Raw genomic sequence first — 18962 nt, 5'->3', positions numbered from 1 at the left:
AATTTGTGACGTCATTTATCTGTGCCCTTCTGCGTTAGACCCAGCTTTTCTTTGATTGTTTATTACTGTATTATAAATCGGCGTGAAGATAAAAAATTTGGCGTGCACGTTGATGAATCTCTCGATGCATCTGGCACACTTCCCACTATGGTCCAATGTCGTACTTATGAATTCCTATTTATAATAAGTAAACAAAGAATTTAGGCTTCGGTGCACACAATTACGCCAATTTTTGGTTGATTTCTCGATGAAAACTGTCGTATTCTACGCTCGGGTGTATTGCCGTGTATAGGAGGCAGAGTATCAGAGAACAGGAGTGTGCTGTAACTGTTTCTAAAACTTTGACTTAACTCATGACGTAAGGAATCTTATGCAATCTGACCAGCAAGTAACAAGCATGTAGGCTACCTAAAAGTAAGACAAACGTGAGACGGGAAACAAAGCAGAAGCCAGAATAGGCGAGCCGACACAATTTGTTTGTTAAGTCGTGGCTTGAAAGGAATCATTACCAAAGGTCAAACATCAAGTCCGTTGTTTTCAAAGCATCTAAGACTGGGACTCTGGGATGTAAACCTAAGATATAATATAACATTTTTCAACAACTTGCATCGTAGGCTGTCAGCTTTGTGCTTTGTGTGAGGGCATTCTTGTCCTTCAAATGCTACATGATACGCACCTGATAGTTTATATCATAAACAGACATGGAAACTGTATTGTGATGCATGGTCTTTGGATTTACCATGAATAAATGAATGTGGAAATTGTTGCACACGCAACCGATGAACGTGACTCATCAATGTACACACCAATCTTTCACACATTCATGCAAATTTATTCAAGTGCTAACCAATGTTCATTTCACGGAGCCAATTTAAAAATCTTGCATGTTTTTAGCCTTTGAGCTAGATTATAAAGTTTGCCAAGTGCACGGGGGGGATAAAAATTAGTGCATGTAAAATGATTATTGTTTCATCTTGTTACGCGGGGGATTTCCCACCCAAAAGCTGCAAACTTTCCAATCTGGTCGTTGCAGTTTTGCTGGTTTTTCCCAATCCTTGTTTATGCAGTTGTTATTATTTTCGGACCAGGCGATCATGATTAGAATTTTGTTTTGCTCCTCCACAAGCAATTGCTAAAATAACGATTGGTTCTAGCTGCGCACCTGATATCTATCCACAACTATCGTGCTATCCTGCTTGCACTTGCCAACACTTTCCAGTGGAGTGGCTCTTCAATATTAAGTCCAAAGTCTGGAAATGAGCAGTTATTTTGCTTAAACTAGATGTAAATCAAGCAGATAAACTATGATGTACATAATAAGTGTTTACAAGCTCAAGTTGTGAGCAATTGATTTAGTTTTATCTGATAAATTGTGTGAGCAGTCGCCGACTAGCCGTCAAATGTGGAAATGGCACTCCAATAACTTTGCTGTTGTTGTGTACAAGTGGTTAACCACCTATCAAAGTGTATGAGTTATGACATCACAATGGCAAGAGCAGAACCATAGGGAGAAAACCTAGACAAGCAAGCCAGTTGTGTGCTGGTAAAGCTAGAAGCTAAAACTTTTAGGCGTGGTGCTAGCTTGCCATCACCGGCAATATTGCATTTAATGTGGTAGGGCAGATGTAGCCCGACTAGCTTAGCCTAGATGTAGCCCTATTTCATGTAGCCACCCCAATAGTAACTACTTTTTGCAATAATCCAAATGTATGATGCATAATTACATACAAAACAACACGTCTACAACTTTTAAAGGTTAACCTGATAATCTGCAAATATCTGGTTTTTAATTTCTTGTGGTAGGAAATGTGTAGTTAAGTAGAAACGATATTATTTTCTTTTGCGTCATGTCAGCAATGAAGGATTTAGTGGCTGGGCAATGTGGTACGTCAAATGCCTTAGTCCGTGCGACTCAACATTTCACAAAAGACAAGGCGTTTAGACATGAAGGATTACAAAGACCAGGTTGGTTTGAAACATTTTGTTGACTGGTTTAAGACTTAAAATGAGAAATCATTTATAATTAAACATCAAAGTTTCAGATGTTAAGCTCTTATCTACTGGAATAAATCACAAGCGTGTCATAATGAACTCATTTGACCCCTCTTGACCGCAGCTTAGTTATTAAATTTCTCCATCAAGGTTTCCATCATGGAGAACAAGGTTTCGTCGATGAATTTCTTCAAGGGCAACAATCTCGTAACTTTGCGCAACGGCAGACCTTCCACATGGGCAACTTGCTGCATGAGGTACAGAAAATGGAGCAGCCTAGATTGACCATGACTGGTGGTGAGCGTGTTGCTTTTTTACCAATTTATGCTGGTTGCAAACCAATATTTTGTGAACTCGCACCATTTTATTACCTCATGAAACTTGGTTAATGGAACTGTTCAGAGTTGTTGTTTTGAGGTTTTTGGGAAACAATATGTTGCAATTAAGTTTCTATTGTTTAAAGCACTTGACACAAGCGCTTATCGCTTCTCACAGTTCACGCAATTTAAATTTTCTTGAGCAGTAGCTTTGATATCCTCAGGTGTGCCCGATATGGCGGCTGCTGCAAGCTGGGGTGCAGAATTTGCGCAGTCATCTTCAGCCCCAGTATTACATCACAATGGACTTGATGAGGCGGCATGGGCAAAAGATTTTTTACAATCAGGTTTGTGCTGCCATACTGCCCCTGGTGGTGCATCAGTGACCAAACAATGAACCAAACACATTTACAGAGACGCCACTGGATGAGCGGTTTGTGGATGAGTTTGCCCGCAGTAATGTTGAGGGAGAATTTGAGCAAGCCTGGTTCGTAAAAAGCCTCTCGTATTATGTCAATTGTTTGTGTTTTTGTTAATACATTGGATGAGGTTACTGTGTGAAGGGTTAAAGAACTGAATGAGACGGAGGAACATCACAATAACGAAGAGTTGAAGCAAGTTGCGAGCGAAATGGTGAAAAATGCATCAGGAGATCCTCAACTGGCAAATACAAATTTTATGAAGTATGTTTCGGACCTCGCTACAAACGGTGAAAAATCTGAAGGTTGGGCGAACGAGTTCATGCAGGACAAGGTTTCAATTTTTTCCATTATTATTTGTCATCAACTGCTACTGTTGCTTTCATGTGATTTACCTTCGTTGCTCATGTGCAGCCTCAAGCCTCTGCTAGCAATTGGGCTGAGGAATATGATCACAAGCCTGGGACAAGCGCAAAGGATTGGACCGACGAATACAAACAAATGTTCAACGAAGACGAACAAGCCGTTCCTAATGAGGTAATCCTACATGCACACAACTCACATAATAATTTCGTGACATTTCTAGCGGACAATCTTCACACATTTGGAAGAAAGTCAATGACTACCTCACATGACACGTTCAAATATGATGGCTGTGTGCATTGCTCAAGCAATGTTCTTTTCAATGCCCTATTTCTGCCGAGATGAAAAATAATCTTATTCAAACAAGATGAATGTGTGCTTGAAGCAAACAAAGAACTCCTCACCAACACTGGACCTCATATCTAGCACAGACAGTGAATGATCTACGTTCCAATATTTATCCACGATAATTATCACTGGTGCCATACATGACTCCAAATGAAAGCTTTTGATTATTTGTTCATGTAGTTGCTTTAACCTCGTGTCTGCAGCAGGGTGAAGAGTTCTGGGATAAATTGCAAGATTCTTGGAATGAAGCGATGAAGACCAAAGATTATGACTGGCTTCATGACTTTGAAGAAGAAAGCAAATTTGAGAGGGTGTGATGGAAATATTTTCAATTGCTTGGACTGATTTCTTATGTAATCGCCATAATATGAGCGCACTGTCAACTTGGTTAAATTATAACACAGGTTTATGAATTCAATGAAGAAAACCCCTTCAAAGAATTTGAAAATCCTTTTGAGGAGGGTTTGAAGCGATTAAAGCTGGGGGATCTCCCTAATGCGGTACTCTTATTTGAAGCTGCCGTGCAGAAGGACGCTGATCATGTAGAGGTTGGTGAAATGCTCAGCTGCTGAGATTCGTCGACATGTATTTTACACTCGTTGTGAATTCAGGCTGAATTATGCCGTCAACTTTTCACAAAATAAGTTATTAATCATGCTCAAGTAACATTGTTACATCGACATCATCTACGCAGGCTTGGCAGCACCTTGGCACGTCACAGGCACAGAATGAGCAGGAGCAAGCGGCCATCAGCGCACTGCGGAGGTTCGACGCTTCACATCAACATCATATTGTACTCGAGTGAAATGTTGTGTCAATTATTCTTGCTTCGTGCAGGTGTTTAAGCCTTGAACCTGAGAATCTTCCCGCCCTGATGTCGCTCGCGGTGAGTGAGACGAACGAGTCGATGCAGATCGAGGCTTGTAAGACTCTTCGGAGGTGGATCGAAGTCCATCCCAGGTAGGACCTCGTGTGGTCATTGACACTTAATCCGATGAAAGCTTATTAACATCTTGCAGGTATAACAACTTATTGAAGAGCTTCAAACCCCCTCTACAAGATGATGGCGCCTCTAGTGCCTGGGTTGGAAGTATGGCAAGCAGGTTGATACTAGTTCATATAATTGATTTGAACAATGTGTGGAATGCATTAATATTGAGTCTGTGATTTTACAACCGACGACATGAAGTGCCAAACATTCTATCACCCATATGGTGCTTATTTCCTGTGTATAAGCGTGATGGGTTTAGTTGCCGTGGTAACCAGCCATTCATCGGTATTTGACGAGTATTTTGGCACCTTCTATGCGTCTCAGTCCATAGCAAGTTACAGGTCTCTTTTTCTCTCATCTTCAGCGAACAATTCCAAGAGGTCCAAGAATTATTCCTCCAAGCCGCCCAGTTGTCCCCGAACGATCCTGACCCTGACGTCCAGTGCGGTCTCGGCGTCCTCTTCAACCTGTCCAACGGATATGACAAAGCTATCGATTGTTTTCAGGTAGTTCCCCTGTCGTGAAACCTTAGTTGCTTGGACGAGCAGCACTGAATTGTTCATTGCGATAAATCGTTCTTATTGCTTCAGGCTGCACTCGCTGTTCGACCAAACGACGCGCTTCTCTGGAACAAACTCGGGGCCACTCTGGCCAATGGGAACAAATCCGAACAGGTTAGATCGGCCACTAGATGGCACAAGACAATGATGAAATTTTCCTTTTTTGCTGATTGCTTCATAAAATCGCAGCACATAGTTGTATCAGTGCGGATCTTTTATATTGTCCACCAGGCTGTCCAAGCTTATCGCCGTGCCTTGGAACTCAACCCAGGTTTCATAAGGTCTCGCTACAACCTTGGAATAAGCTGCATCAACTTGGGGGCTCATAGGTGAGCGGGTTACGCAGTCAAAGCTCAACCGTTGTTACATTTGTGTCAACTTCATGTGGTTGGTTTGTGAAGGGTCAAAAAAAATTACCAAAGCTTGGACAAAAGTTTAAAACATTTTTGAACCAGTTTTTGTCTTCAAACTCCGGCCCTGGGCTCAGCAAGTTTGCTAGAACCGATAAATCTTTCTCATAGTTGAATTGCTGTTTTTTATTTCTCCCATAAAGCTTCATAGACCTGCTTGCTGAAATTTTTCAATCTCACCAACTGCATAAATCCACGTTTGAAATTCTGGATCAGTCAAAAGTTGCCTTGTCCAAACCCTATTCTACATGTGACTCTGTAATTTGGGTTTATAACCTGTTCATGCGTTTGTCTATCAGGGAGGCGGTCCAGCACTTCCTGACAGCTCTCAACACGCAGAGGAGTGGTCGAGGTCCACAGGGAGAGGTCGGTCAGATGTCAGACAACATTTGGTCCACTTTGAGAATGGCGCTCTCTTTTCTACGCGACGACGAAGCTTATGAAGCCGCAAACAACCGAGATCTCGATCAACTTTCTCGAAAATATGAAGTCGACATCAAAAAATGATTGTACGATTATTACGTAATAATGCGGTACGGCATAGCGCTGGGACTTGATGCCACTACAGAAGCTGAGTTTAATTTTTGAAGAATTTTTTTAATTTTCATGCAATTGCCAGATATATTTTGACAGGGTACTTTACCGCGCTACTCCATCTGGTGGTGGTGGAGGGAATGAGAGAAATTTTGTTTCGTGTTGTCAACATTTGTTCTGCTCAAACTTTCATTTCGTGTGTATTAAGACTGGGATTTTTTTTAGTTTGGCGCCAAAGGTTTTCGTTTATAATTTCATAGAACCCCTAATTTCATTTTTAGACGAAGTCACCGACTAAATTGGAATGGTAATTGGCAAAATATTGCGGGGCCTGAAATTTTTTATTGTTTCAGTAAATTTTAGAATCGTCTGGAAGCATTAATGCGCTGTTTATGCGCCGAGGTGCTGATGTGTAAATGGTGATTCAAAAAAAGCCCAATGACGTGTTTTATACCAAGCCCTAATTTCTTTTTTCACTGTTTACCTTTCCGTGCTTCTCATCTATTACTTCGTGCAATAATTTTGCTTTCACGCCGCAGACCAGTCAGATTAGGTCATTTCCGTTTCCTACTTCCTTTGTAAACGTGTTAGTTTTTGTAGGAATGCTCTGACCAGTGCGGAATTAAACCTTACGCATTGTCCAAATGTATTAGTTTAAGCCAATGTCGTGCTGTTTAAATTATACAGGCAATCCAGCACCTCACGAATATTTTAAACCTATTTGAACAAGAGTATTCAACTGCTAAACAGTGACGTAATGTGGCAAAATCACGTGGTCTGGTTGACTGGTGGCGCCAAAATAGCCAGATGGTGGCAGTTCGGTGAATCGATATTACTGCCAAATTTTAAGCCGCATTGGGAATTTTATATAAACCAAGTTATAATTTGAACGGGAAATCTTTGATTGTTCGGGCAAGCGAGCCATCGATGAGCAATTACACTTCGATGTTTGACGTATTATACCGCAATTAAGATAAACGAGGTTTGTGGACCTGATTACATGATTGTGACATCTTGATTATGAACCATATTTAATAGTACGTTGTATGATGTCGGCTTCAGAACAACTGAATTCATTTCAGTGATCTTTCCGCTGCCGTTTTTGGCGAAAACTAGGAACATAAGATCTCTATTTTGTGTGAAGTCTTCCGTATCAACTATCTTACCATGTTGACGCAAGGTTGTTTATGCTTTTTTTAGAACAATAAATTTTCATGAATGAGTTGCAACGTAAACAAATAGTACCGTGAAGTAGAGTTGATAAAACGAATTGGATTGTCAAGTGATTTTCTGCTCGAAGGAAAAGATTAAGCAAATAATTAAAACATTTCAAGTGACTTTTGTTAAAAAAGACGAAAACGTTTTCGGATCACCACCTTTGTGCTTCATATTAAAGCGTTTATTGTTACATAAAATACATTTATAGTTAATTAAATTACTTTTTACTGGTGTAACGTATATGAATAGTTTAAAGAGATTACACCTGGGATGATGCAATATTGGATGAGCCGCCATTTCCGTAGAGTAGCAACGACTAAAGCGGTAAATCACAAACCACGTGTGTACGTCACACCCCCTTATAGTAACTGGGCTCGCACGAACAGATGCTGTTGCTTGGCAGTGTGTGATGTAGCTTACGGCTATTCTGACAACGGCGTAATTCGACAAACTGGATTGTTAAGAGCCACTGTGTTATGCGCCGTAGGATAGCTTACTACGTCTGACTTGATAAACAAATTATGTGAAGTACCGTTGCTGATTCAAATTGTCCAGTCTACGAGTGCAGGTTTGTTTTTACAAGTGACATCCGGTTCATGATGTACGGTACGTATAGCCTACACGGTGTCATGCTTCAGGTGCTTACGGAACAGAATTGCCACGTGGTAAGCTTAAGTAGCTGAGGCAGTACATGAGTTAACGAGCCTCTACCAGCGTACAGTACCGTAGTTATAAGCTAGGTTACTACCGTTATATTTAAGCTTTAACCTACCTTTAGTTTAAAGTATTCGACACTATAGTTACAATATGTCAGTATGTAGTAGGCTTAATTTTCGTTAATTAGTTAAGTTAGGGCTTCCATGTGCCTTTTTTAGGAGGATTTGTCCAATTTTCTAAAGAAAAATGAATTGTCCTCGGAGGAAACTGAAAAATGCCCAAATGTCCTCTTTTTGTATTTTGTTGCTAATATCTTCAACAGAATTATATTTGTATGCTATTCTTCGGCGACAGCATGAGGTTTAATCATTTTTCTTATCATTGTTTTAATTTAGACAACCTAATTCTAATAAACTGCAGCACAAGTATCATTGTTTCAGAAAAGGACGTAATGATTTTGAACCTGAATGCATTACTTCTGCATATGATTATAATTATCCAAAAAGACGTGATAGATTCTTTAAACGTAAAACTCTATTTGCATTGTAGTTGCTGCGAAATTGTCCTCTTTTTGGCAACAGCTAGCTCGGTAACCAGGGCTCTAACGATGAGGAATCATCGCCGGGTTTAAGTCGAGCAAAAACTTTCTTCGGTCCGAGAATAAACAACATTATTGCACCGTATCACACTGTTCAACAATGTTATGCTCTTAATGGTTTTTACAACGATAAAGGTGGGCTTGTATGGGAAGTTTATATGATGCACCGGACGACTCGGAGATCACCGATGTGGCGAAGAAACAAATATGTCGTGTTGTAACAAACAAAAATTGCAAGTGCAAGCCAACTGCTTTCTAATCACACCTATTGGCTCCATTCATTAAAGAATTAAGAATTGTATATTAGTGAAGCGTAAAACATAAACCCTAATTTTTTGTCGTATGTCTCCCTGGGCTAAAATGAAAGCTTGCTATACAAGATAGTCAATAGTGGGTAACATTACAATGGTAGGTAGGTAGGTTAGTTGAAACTTGAAGATGTGGCGATTGTTGTAATACATGCTGCAGGTAGACTATGAAATCAATGTTGTGAGTTGTGACAGTCACCACATAATTTTTATTTTCTCGACTTCTATAGCTCTGTTATTGGACAGAATTTATTTTGTGATTGTTTGCTACTTATCAAAGTTAAAACTAGTGTTTTGGTTTGAATTTACTTTCAATATGTATTCTGACCTCCGTCAGTTGATGTCTGTGTGAGAATTTTCTCATCTTATTTCGCTGAAATGTTTTAATACAGATCGGTAGCCCATAGAAATTACGTAAGTCAACTTTATAACCTAATTAGCGATGGGAGGATCTGGCATAGAGCTTACAAGTGAAGATGTGACAGCAACACGGCAGTCTGTCAACCTCAAGAAAAAGATCACGCTTGCAAATGGAATTGCCTTGATCGTGGGAAACATTATTGGATCAGGAATTTTTTTAACTCCCAAAGGAGTCCAAGAACGTTGCGGTTCACCAGGTCTCAGTCTTATCATTTGGTCGGTTTGTGGAGTTTTTTCTCTGGTTGGTGCTTTATGCTACGCTGAACTTGGAACAACGATTGTCAAATCAGGTGCCAGCTATGCCTACATTCTGGAAGCCTTCGGTCCACTAGTTGGATTTGTTCGACTTTGGATATCGGTGCTTATCATCGAACCGACTGTGCAGGCTGTAATTGCGATAACATTTGCAACTTATCTAATCCAACCGTTCTATCCAACTTGTGAGCCACCATTTGTAGCTGTTAGGCTGTTGGCAGCAGTTTGTGTCTGCGTAATCATGTTCATGAACTGTTGGAACGTACGATATGGGACAAGAATACAAGATGTGTTTGCTTATGCTAAGGTTATTGCCTTGATTGTCATAATCATAACAGGAATTGTGTTTCTGTTTAACGGCAAAGGGTCTGGGTCACTATCCAAACCATGGGCTGGCACAACATCAAATGTTGGTGATATCGCAATAGCAATGTACAATGGTCTCTATGCATACTCTGGATGGGATACTCTCAACTTCATGGTGGAGGAGCTGCAAAATCCTTATCGGAACCTGCCGCTTGCCATTTACGTTTCTCTCCCCATTTGTACAGTTATTTACATTTTGACAAACATCGCATATTATGCTGTCCTCACTCCGGCTGACATCATCGCTTCCGATGCTGTAGCAGTTGGGTTCGCGAGCCGAACACTAGGTGTTGCACAGTGGCTTATTCCCCTTGCTGTCGCCATGTCAACGTTCGGTGGCCTGAACTCGTCAATTATGGCGTCGTCTCGACTCTTCTTCGTCGGTGCCAGGGAAGGTCACCTCCCTGACTATTTTGCGATGGTCAGTCTGAAACAGTTCACACCCGCACCAAGTCTCATCCTCACCGGACTCCTCACTCTCATCTTCCTCTGCGTGGAGGACATCTTCGATTTGATCAACTACTACAGTTTCATGTACTGGCTGACGGTTGGTCTGTCAATAGCCGGACAGGTTTATCTGCGAATTTCTCAGCCCAACCTTCCACGACCACTCAAGTTCAGTCTCTTCTTCCCCATCATCTTCTGCCTGGCTTGTCTCTTCCTCGTCATTGTTCCTTTCTTCGAAAACACAAAAGAATCTTTGATTGGATGCGGGATGCTTCTCACAGGAGTGCCGATGTACTTCCTGTTCGTCCATCTCTCGCCCGAGAAGCGACCCACGATCTTCTCGAAGATCAGCGAGGGATGCACTCGATTGTTCCAAAAACTCTTCCCAGTTGCGATCTCGGAAGTGGAAATTGAAGGAGACTTTTGATCTCATTGGGAAACTTTGCTGTTGGATCATTTTGGAGACAATTCACTTCCAATATTTAACAACTTCAATTTAGTCAAATTCTAATGCCATTTATTGGCTATCATAACCATTACGAAATAACGATGGAAATACACAGACTGTCGTAAAACTTTTATCATTTATGAGATGTTATTGTAAATATGTGCCATTTGCTGAAACCAGAATTATGATAAATAAGTCCATTTTGACACCATCCACTGTTATTTAGATTAATTTCATGGTTTGTTGTTGACTGAAATTTAAAATGCATGAAACGTCATGTTTGTGGTGATCTATTTAAATATCAATAGAAGTTTAGGTTAAAATGAATTTGTGACGTCATTTCTGCGTTTGCGTGAACTTTCTTTAAATCATATTGCCCCAAGACTAGTATATACACACCTAGATCTGTACAAATATGTACACTTTTGTTTTTGTGCTCGTTGCATTTGATCCTTAGGTCTACGTCACCCTCATCTGCTGTTACTGAGTGAAATATTTTGTGCTTGATTTTTGATCGGAATTAGTTGCTTTGAGCTCAAAGTAATTGAATGTCGTCGCTTTTTGTAATTTAAAGGTAAAATCTTTTTTCTATGTTTGATCTAGTTGTATTTTGTGCGTACGACGTCGATGATGGATTTACCTTAGCACCACTGCCCGGGTTAAAAACGTGGCCTACACAAGTCCAGTTAGTTTTTACTCATACACAATTTCTGTTAAATTTGTCCCATGAGTTGTGTGTCTTTGTGCTGATGTGTAGAATATTGCTTTTACCTGCTTCTGTTTTATTTGTTGATGTCGTGAAATTTGTGCATTTTTAATAAACACAAAAAGATGAAAAAGTTCGTTTTGGTAACTTTAATTTATTGTTTTTTAGCGCGAGAAATAGAAATACAGCGACCAGACTGTGTAATTTAGACCGAACTCATCGTTTTCGCTAGAAAAAGTATTGTGACGTCATGATAAAGTATGCAATGCCCAAACCCGAAATTCATTTCAAATTAAAAAAGAACTGACCGAGAAACCGCTCTAATAGACTGTGGTAATGCCTGCCAGGCGCCACCCGCCTGGTGATTTCATTTCAATATTACAGGGAACTTGTTTGATACTTGCACTGGCAAGTTTCAATTCGTTTTTTACCGGGAGCTTCTCACTTTGTCGACGTCATAGAAGGTCTAATAGATATTTATCGATTAATAAAGCTACATCTGGTTGAGCGCGTAGAGAAAACAGTTTTATTACTAAAAACAAGAAAAAAATAAAGACATTTATTATAAGATGTCATTTGTCTGAGGAATTTAGCGATTCGCTTCAAAAGTTCAACGGTTCATCGCCGTTTGCAGAAAAATTTATGTCCAAATTCAATTATTCGTTTATGATGAACGTAGCCTACACGGTGTCAGTATTATCGATATTAACCGGAACTGTCTTTGGCCGTGGGTCTACAGCCCCTTAAGGGGTCATGTCCCAATTCACAGAGATAAGCTTTTCAATGCAAAGTACATTAAATCAAGAAGCTACCATCGCAAAACTACATCATAAACCTACCCTGAATTTTGGCTTGCAACGAGATCTAGGTTATGACTGCCTACAGTCTTAATTTGGACAGAATTCATGTACTCAGTTTTCTATAACAACATCATCATCACTTCCGACGCTGTAGCAGTTGGGTTCGCAAGCCGAACACTAGGTGTTGCACAGTGGCCTATTCCCCTTGCTGTAGTTATGTCAACGTTCGGTGGCCTGAACTCATTAAAATTACACACACACATTAAAATATCACGTGTTTCTCCAATACCTACCAACAAGTTGGTCTACGACTCAGGGGTACTCCACTATTCTTAACAAAGGTCCAGTTACAAAACTTCAAAATTTGCTGAGGTCTGTTATAACTCTCATGAAATAACCTACAGTCATAGAAATGTATTAAAATACGGTATGTAATATAATAATTCTCTGGATGGGTATTAATTTACCACTTACATACTCGCTGATTAATTGAATAAGCAGGAATAACAAAACTAATGATGAACGATTTCATTTGAGTAAATATTGAGACAGATAAAGTCCGGATTCAACACTGAAAAGGTCCGCATTCGGACCGCGGTCCACCAGTTGAGCAGCTCTGGTCTACGTGTTAATTATTGCTTAGGCTATACCAGGATTTGTCGTAGCAGGCTGCTTGTGATCATTTGTGAAGCTTCAAGGTGGCGCCAAAGGGAAACGGCAAGTATTGATATTTTAATTTTTTGGAGCAAAATTTAGTCGTTTTTGTTATTTATTTATTTTTAGCAACCATGAACTAGTTGTTATTTGTAAATTTACCTTCAAGACAATCGTAGCAAGAAACATTTAAAACCAGGCTAATTGCTGGATCCAAACAAGGATAATGTGAAATTATAACGATGCCACGTATTCAAGGTTTCAAAAGTTATTATTAGCCATGGACTTACAAAACTTTTTAAAAGATTTAGCAGCCCTTAAAGTATTTTAATTAGTTTGTTGATCTTTGGTCAAGTTCTTGTTTTATGAAAAGTATTAATTGGCATCATCCGAACTATCATTGCGACTTATGCTTTGTGACGCAAAACATGGTGCATTGTGATGAGTCATTTATGTCGTTAGATCTGTTTCTCTGTCTTCCTACATTTGAAATAATAATTTCCTGTAGTTTCGTGAGGAGGTGGTCCGGTCCGAGGAACAGGGAATCATAATGCGCTGGTCCAGCCCTCTTGTGGTCGTTAAAAAGAAAGCTCCCCCGGGAGGCGGTCCATGACTCGATTCCACACATACAAGGTCAGAAAAAACTGGTGCATGCACATGACACACTTTCCAGTGTGCTGCAGGTAGACCACGAAACCAATATCATGATATTCACGAAATAGGCCTAATTTTCAAACCCTGGACTCCTATAGCTCCGTTGATGGACAGAATTTTCTTGGTGACTGTTTGCTGCTTATCAAAGTTTAAACTGGTGTTTTGGTTGGAATTTACTTTCAATATGTAATCTCGCATCCGTGCGTTGATATTTGTGTGTGATTTTCGGATTCGTGTTTCACTCAGCACATGCCTGATATGCACTACCGATAAACTGGTGCCTGGGAACACTGTGTGTTTCCTGCTTGTTGTGTTGACACAAAATATTTGAATATTAATCATAATTCCTCTTCAACTCTTAATCCTTGGGTTTAATTGTCTGTAATACGAATTATATATATGTATAGAATTTACCCTTGTGGTTGATAGGCTAAATGTGGAATCGATATGTTTCTTCGATAATTATATAAGTGTCATATACAAGAGGAATCGTAATTCAATTGCTGGGCAAAACACCATTGTTTTTGTTGATAAAAGAAAGAAAATCACAAAAATGCGAAAAAGAAAATGAGTTTGTCATAATGCGGATAAGTTGGAAAATAATATTCTGTTAAATTTATCAACATGACGTCATCAGTTCACAAACGACATTTTCTCATCTTATTTCACTGAAATGTTTTAATACAGATCGGTAGCCCATAGAAATTACTTAAGTCAACTTCAAAAGCTAATCAGCGATGTCATAAGAATGGATATTTGATTAAAATTACACAAAAGGCAGAGAACATGAGAACAGACAAGTAATAAATATTCGCCCCAACCGCAATCAAACGCATTAACATTGCGCAAATATTTTGTGCAACCGACATAAATTAATACAAAGCATTGCATACGGAGCTTGAAGACCTGAAATAACTTTATCAGGTTTATAGCGGCCAATATGACCATAATGAACATGTTCTAATTTCGACTAAAAATGTTTTAAAAAATGGAAGCACTTCAAAAAAAACAATGGATCAGGCGATTTCTTCTTCAGCTGCAGGTTGCTCAGATTTGTATCTGTCAACAAGTTTTTCACAATAAAATCAACAAAAAACACCAAAGCTGTTACATTGTTAGAAATCTTACTTGAGCACACGAGCAGTTTGAACGAGCCCGGTCAATCCGAGAAAGACGTTGCAAGAGCAGAGGAAGTAGTTCTTGGGGATGATGACGAGGCAGTAGCGAGCCCAGATGGATCCAGTGACACCAAGAGAGAGCGATTGATTTAAACTTAACGCAGAAGCCGGTCGTGCGAAGTCGGACATCCCAGTAAACACAAGACCCTGAAATGTTATTGTGTAACTTTGATTAAAACTAACGCAGCGGGATTAAAAGTCTGAAGGGTCTCACCCATTTGCAGACAGGACACCAGAAGTGGATTGTCTTTGGCCCTGCAAAAATCACAAGATCATTTCATAAAATCCCAAGTTAAAGTCATTGCTGACTGACTTGACACGAACCTGCAGGATGATTCCATTTGCTTCTCATCGCAGGTGACAGCCGCGACTGAACTTTTTTGTCCAACCCGAGCAAGATACGTCGAATTGCAACAGACATGATGCTTAGCTTGTGTTAGATGTGATTAATATGAATTAAAATTGGATAAATGTGAACAAACAACCTGTCATAAACACCAAAAGTGGTAAGTGATAGGTTAATTGGGTCCAACTTTACCAATTTTCTGTTTCAACGTTTAACTTCAATGAAACGAGAAATCTGTTTCAAACTGTGATGCAGCTTTGTGCTACTTCATCAGTGAGATTACTCAATATCTATGCATCAGATCATCGATATATTCACCTATGAACAACAATAACCTGCAAACAGAAGCGCGTTGTGTTTATATCGACTATATTATTTGTGAAATGTTCAACAGCTGACAACACCAAGTAACAAACATTGTAATACAGATCATGAAGGTAAAAAATATGACAAACACTGTAAGAAAGTAACATTGTTGGCTTGGTATATAAACAAGTTCATCCATCATAATAACAAAGGTAGTTTTGTAATTATCATCTTCTTAATTAAACGGTAACCAAGTATGAAGAATTATTGTCAATAAAATGAAAAAAACAGAGATTGTGTAGATTTCATGTGTTTTTGTGTATAATAAAGGTGAACAGCACGTCAAGCTAAAACTAGTAGATTATGATTAATTTTACATATTATAATAAACTGGCAAGGCAAAATAGATAGAAATCTATCAACTAACGGCAGCTGGTAACACAGAATAATAAGACAGCACAAGCATTATTATTGCACCACAAGGCAAGAGCGTGAGTTAAACATTATTTTGTCATGTAGTAGAGAAAGATAGCAAGTGTCAACAAAGGTAGTGGTATGCAAGATAGAACAACAATTGGCTTCGCATCATATTAAAACTGTTGATACATTCACTACAATGAGCTGCGCCAAGCTCTATACAATAACACTAGTCTGAGTAGCCTACCTCACATTTGTTTCAATGCTTTTATACACCAACTATTCTAGATGCTGCATGACAAGTAATTGCAATACTTCCCACAGTTTGTGCAATTATGCAAACACTGAAAGCATCGTTAAAAACTACAAACGCCAAACAAGTAAATTTTGGGAAGTTTCTTTCTCTTAAAATTCCCCTTCTAAATCTGATTCTGACATCACAACCGGGAAAATCTTCTGCAGGAAGGAGGTCATGTGATGTGTGACCGAGTGCAAGCAAGCCGGTCGACGTCCCGGGTTCAAGTAGATGAAGTAGAAGTAGATGGGCACGCCAGTGAGGAGTATCGCCGTGCCAATCAAAGATTCGACAGTCTCTGAGTAGAATGGCACAATCACCAAGAAACAACAGGCCAAGGAAAATATTATCGGAAATATTATGTTGACTTTCAAGGGTCGCGGAAGATCTGGCCTTTTATAACGAAGATATATCTGCCCAATTATAGACAGACCAACTGTCAGCCAGTACATGAAACTATAGTAATTGATGAGTTTGAAAATGTCCCCGACGCACAGGTAGACGAGTGTGAGGCAGCCTGACAGAAGTAAGCTGGGCACCGGGGTGAAATGATCCGGACTGACCATTGCAAAGTAGTCGGGAAGATGCTGCTCTCTGGCGCCAGTGAAAAATAACCGAGATGATGCCATTAGCGAGGAATTAAGCGCACCAAAGGTTGACATGGCAACAAAAATAGGAATGATCCAACTAAAAACTCCAAGAGTTTTCCCGGCAAATCCAACTGCTACAGCATCAGAAGCGATGATGTCAGCCGGAGTGAGGACAGCATAATATGCGACGTTTGCAAACAAATAAATCAAAGTACAAATGGGCATTGAAATAAAGATCGCTCTCGGAAGATTCCGATAAGGATCTTGCAGCTCCTCCACCATGAAATTAAGAGTATCCCATCCAGCATATGAGTAAAGGCCAGAATACAATGCAAATGCGATATCACCAACATCTGATGTTGTACCAGCCCATGGTTTGGATAGTGACCCAGAACCTTTGCCGTTAAACAGAAACACAATTCCTGTTATGATTATGACAATCAAGGCAAAAACTTTTGCATAAGCAAACACATCTTGTATTCTAGTCCCATATCGTACACTCCAACAGTTCATTAACATGATTATTATCATGCAAACTGCTGCCAACAGCCTAACAGCTACAAATGGTGGCTCGCAAGTTGGATAGAACGGTTGGATTAGATAAGTTGCAAATGTTATTGCAATCACAGCCTGCACAGTTGGTTCGATGATAAGCACCGATATCCAAAGTCGAACAAATCCAACAAGTGGACCGAAGGCTTCCAGAATGTAGGCATAGCTGGCACCTGACTTGACAATTGTTGTTCCAAGTTCTGCGTAGCATAAAGCACCAACCAGAGAAAAAACTCCACAGATCGACCAAATGATAAGACTGACACCTGGTGAACCGCAACGTTCTTGGACTCCTTTGGGAGTTAAAAAAATTCCTGATCCAATAATGTTTCCAATGATCAGGGTGACTCCGTTAATTAAAGTTATTTTCTTTTTAAGCTTGATCGCTTCAGGAGGTGACGTTTCCAAACCCTCATTGGATGACATCATTAAGTTATTTATGCAAATCAGGTGCCAGTAATTGAAGTTAACAAAACTGGAAAACAGGTTAAATTAAAAAAATGATAACTCGAGCAGATAAATATTTGGTCTTCCAATGTTACACTGGATAAAAACTGTGTTCAAAGCTATTTTTCACGGTTTTTTTTCATCCTGACTTAAACGATTTAACATCAACCTAAGCTTAACCTAAATCTACCTTCTAATCTAACTAACTAACTCCAGTAACACCTAAAATCAACTTTTTGCAAACCCGTTCTCCTAACCTAACCGCCTATATTTAACAATAGGCAGCGTGACCTACTTACAGTGAAATGATCACTCTCAAATATTTAACATATCAGTAAATAATAATACAATAAATACAATCAAAACAACCTGGTACACCGGTATTAACTACAAACCTGCAGGTGAAATAAATGCTAGTAGGCCAAATTGAAAAATTTGCTGTTTTGGGTGAAAAATCCCCCACGCAACAAGATGAAACAAAAGCCGCTATATATAGTTAGCCGGTATAAGCTATCAAAAATATTTTGCTGTTTTGTGTCGACTGTCTGACCAAACAACCAATTAACAAACGCAAATCACAATCACAAATAACGAATGTGCTGGTATAGGACTGACCTATCTGCCTTTAGACTAGCAAAACAACTCATGAATCATGACCAGCTTTGCAGACTAAATGCACCATTTCAACAATCTGCTTTCTATAACAGACCACTTACGGTTTAAGTTATATCAGAGCTTCTGCAAATATTAGAAATGCTTCACCACCTGGCCTTGCACTTGAGCACAGCATGGACTTGTTTGTAAATAAAACGCATGAGATGTGATGACGTATGAATTCCCGAGTTTTTAGTTTCCCGATTGCTTGCTTGATTGCGTTCAAATGAAGAATATAATATTTCTATGAGAAGCAAAACAGTCTAATCGAGATGGTATGACAAATATTAGTTCGCTGCTGTATTACTTGTGTGAAGTATTACACAACAAACATATTCGCCATAAAGACCGCGTACACTGGCGGTTATTGTCACAATATGAGCGAGGACGATTTATGGTTTATGACTTGTTTTACTTCTGCTTTGATGATATGAGTTCTCATTTCTCAAACGGCGTGACTATGCTGTTAGTTGCTTAATTCTGTCTATAAATGATAAAGTTCCCATTTTTATTTATTATCAGACCCAAAAGCTTTCACCTTCGGACAAATCTTACTGAATGTTACATTGCGCTTGGTAACAAGTGAAAAAGGAAAAAGGGAAGATTGTAAACATTACAATAGTATATATATGGCACACCAGTTCAAGCGAGGTAATTTATCTGAACGTCATTAAAGAGAATTTAAGTTTGGTAAACAACTGAATTGCAAGAT

The 18962-nt window shown here is 39.4% G+C and overlaps 3 protein-coding genes and 1 pseudogene across 3 annotated transcripts; 2 read left to right on the top strand and 2 right to left on the bottom strand.

Annotated features, from left to right (window-relative positions):
• Positions 1 to 1739: 1739 nt before the first annotated feature.
• On the top strand, positions 1740 to 6592 carry LOC143448702 (peroxisomal targeting signal 1 receptor-like). Its single transcript, XM_076948549.1, has 15 exons — positions 1740 to 1965; positions 2143 to 2289; positions 2534 to 2656; positions 2724 to 2796; positions 2873 to 3062; positions 3143 to 3265; positions 3643 to 3750; positions 3844 to 3987; positions 4134 to 4204; positions 4277 to 4399; positions 4459 to 4542; positions 4795 to 4936; positions 5021 to 5104; positions 5222 to 5319; positions 5700 to 6592. Exons 1-15 carry the CDS (start codon positions 1848 to 1850, stop codon positions 5905 to 5907), a joined length of 1836 nt encoding a protein of 611 aa, XP_076804664.1. The 5' UTR covers positions 1740 to 1847; the 3' UTR covers positions 5908 to 6592.
• A 1061-nt stretch (positions 6593 to 7653) lies between these two features.
• On the top strand, positions 7654 to 11487 carry LOC143448704 (Y+L amino acid transporter 2-like). The gene is made up of 2 exons (XM_076948550.1): positions 7654 to 7817; positions 8028 to 11487. Exon 2 carries the CDS (start codon positions 9158 to 9160, stop codon positions 10628 to 10630), a length of 1473 nt encoding a protein of 490 aa, XP_076804665.1. The 5' UTR covers positions 7654 to 7817; positions 8028 to 9157; the 3' UTR covers positions 10631 to 11487.
• A 2473-nt stretch (positions 11488 to 13960) lies between these two features.
• On the bottom strand, positions 13961 to 15268 carry LOC143449256 (uncharacterized). The gene is made up of 4 exons (XM_076949372.1): positions 14968 to 15268; positions 14858 to 14898; positions 14594 to 14790; positions 13961 to 14524 (listed from the first exon to the last, which is right to left on the bottom strand). Exons 1-4 carry the CDS (start codon positions 15062 to 15064, stop codon positions 14482 to 14484), a joined length of 378 nt encoding a protein of 125 aa, XP_076805487.1. The 5' UTR covers positions 15065 to 15268; the 3' UTR covers positions 13961 to 14481.
• Positions 15269 to 15392: 124 nt separating this feature from the next.
• Positions 15393 to 17645, bottom strand: LOC143449255 (Y+L amino acid transporter 2 pseudogene; annotated as a pseudogene).
• Positions 17646 to 18962: the final 1317 nt, after the last annotated feature.

The sequence above is a fragment of the Clavelina lepadiformis genome, chromosome 3 (assembly GCF_947623445.1).
Source record: "Clavelina lepadiformis chromosome 3, kaClaLepa1.1, whole genome shotgun sequence".
NCBI lineage: Eukaryota > Metazoa > Chordata > Ascidiacea > Aplousobranchia > Clavelinidae > Clavelina > Clavelina lepadiformis.
This window is presented reverse-complemented; position numbering and strand designations above follow the sequence as displayed.

Bases quoted from the DNA above. Each gene is read 5' to 3' on its own strand.
- LOC143449256 (XM_076949372.1), bottom strand. From the start codon at position 15,064: ATGTCTGTTGCAATTCGACGTATCTTGCTCGGGTTGGACAAAAAAGTT. The intron at 14,791-14,857 runs GTGAGACCCTTC...ATAACATTTCAG, and splicing joins GGTGTCCTGTCTGCAAATGG to GGTCTTGTGTTTACTGGGAT. The intron at 14,525-14,593 runs GTAAGATTTCTA...ACTTGTTGACAG, and splicing joins CAAACTGCTCGTGTGCTCAA to ATACAAATCTGAGCAACCTG.
- LOC143448702 (XM_076948549.1), top strand. From the start codon at position 1,848: ATGTCAGCAATGAAGGATTTAGTGGCTGGGCAATGTGGTACGTCAAAT. The intron at 5,105-5,221 runs GTTAGATCGGCC...ATTGTCCACCAG, and splicing joins ATGGGAACAAATCCGAACAG to GCTGTCCAAGCTTATCGCCG. The intron at 5,320-5,699 runs GTGAGCGGGTTA...TTTGTCTATCAG, and splicing joins ATCAACTTGGGGGCTCATAG to GGAGGCGGTCCAGCACTTCC.
- LOC143448704 (XM_076948550.1), top strand. From the start codon at position 9,158: ATGGGAGGATCTGGCATAGAGCTTACAAGTGAAGATGTGACAGCAACA.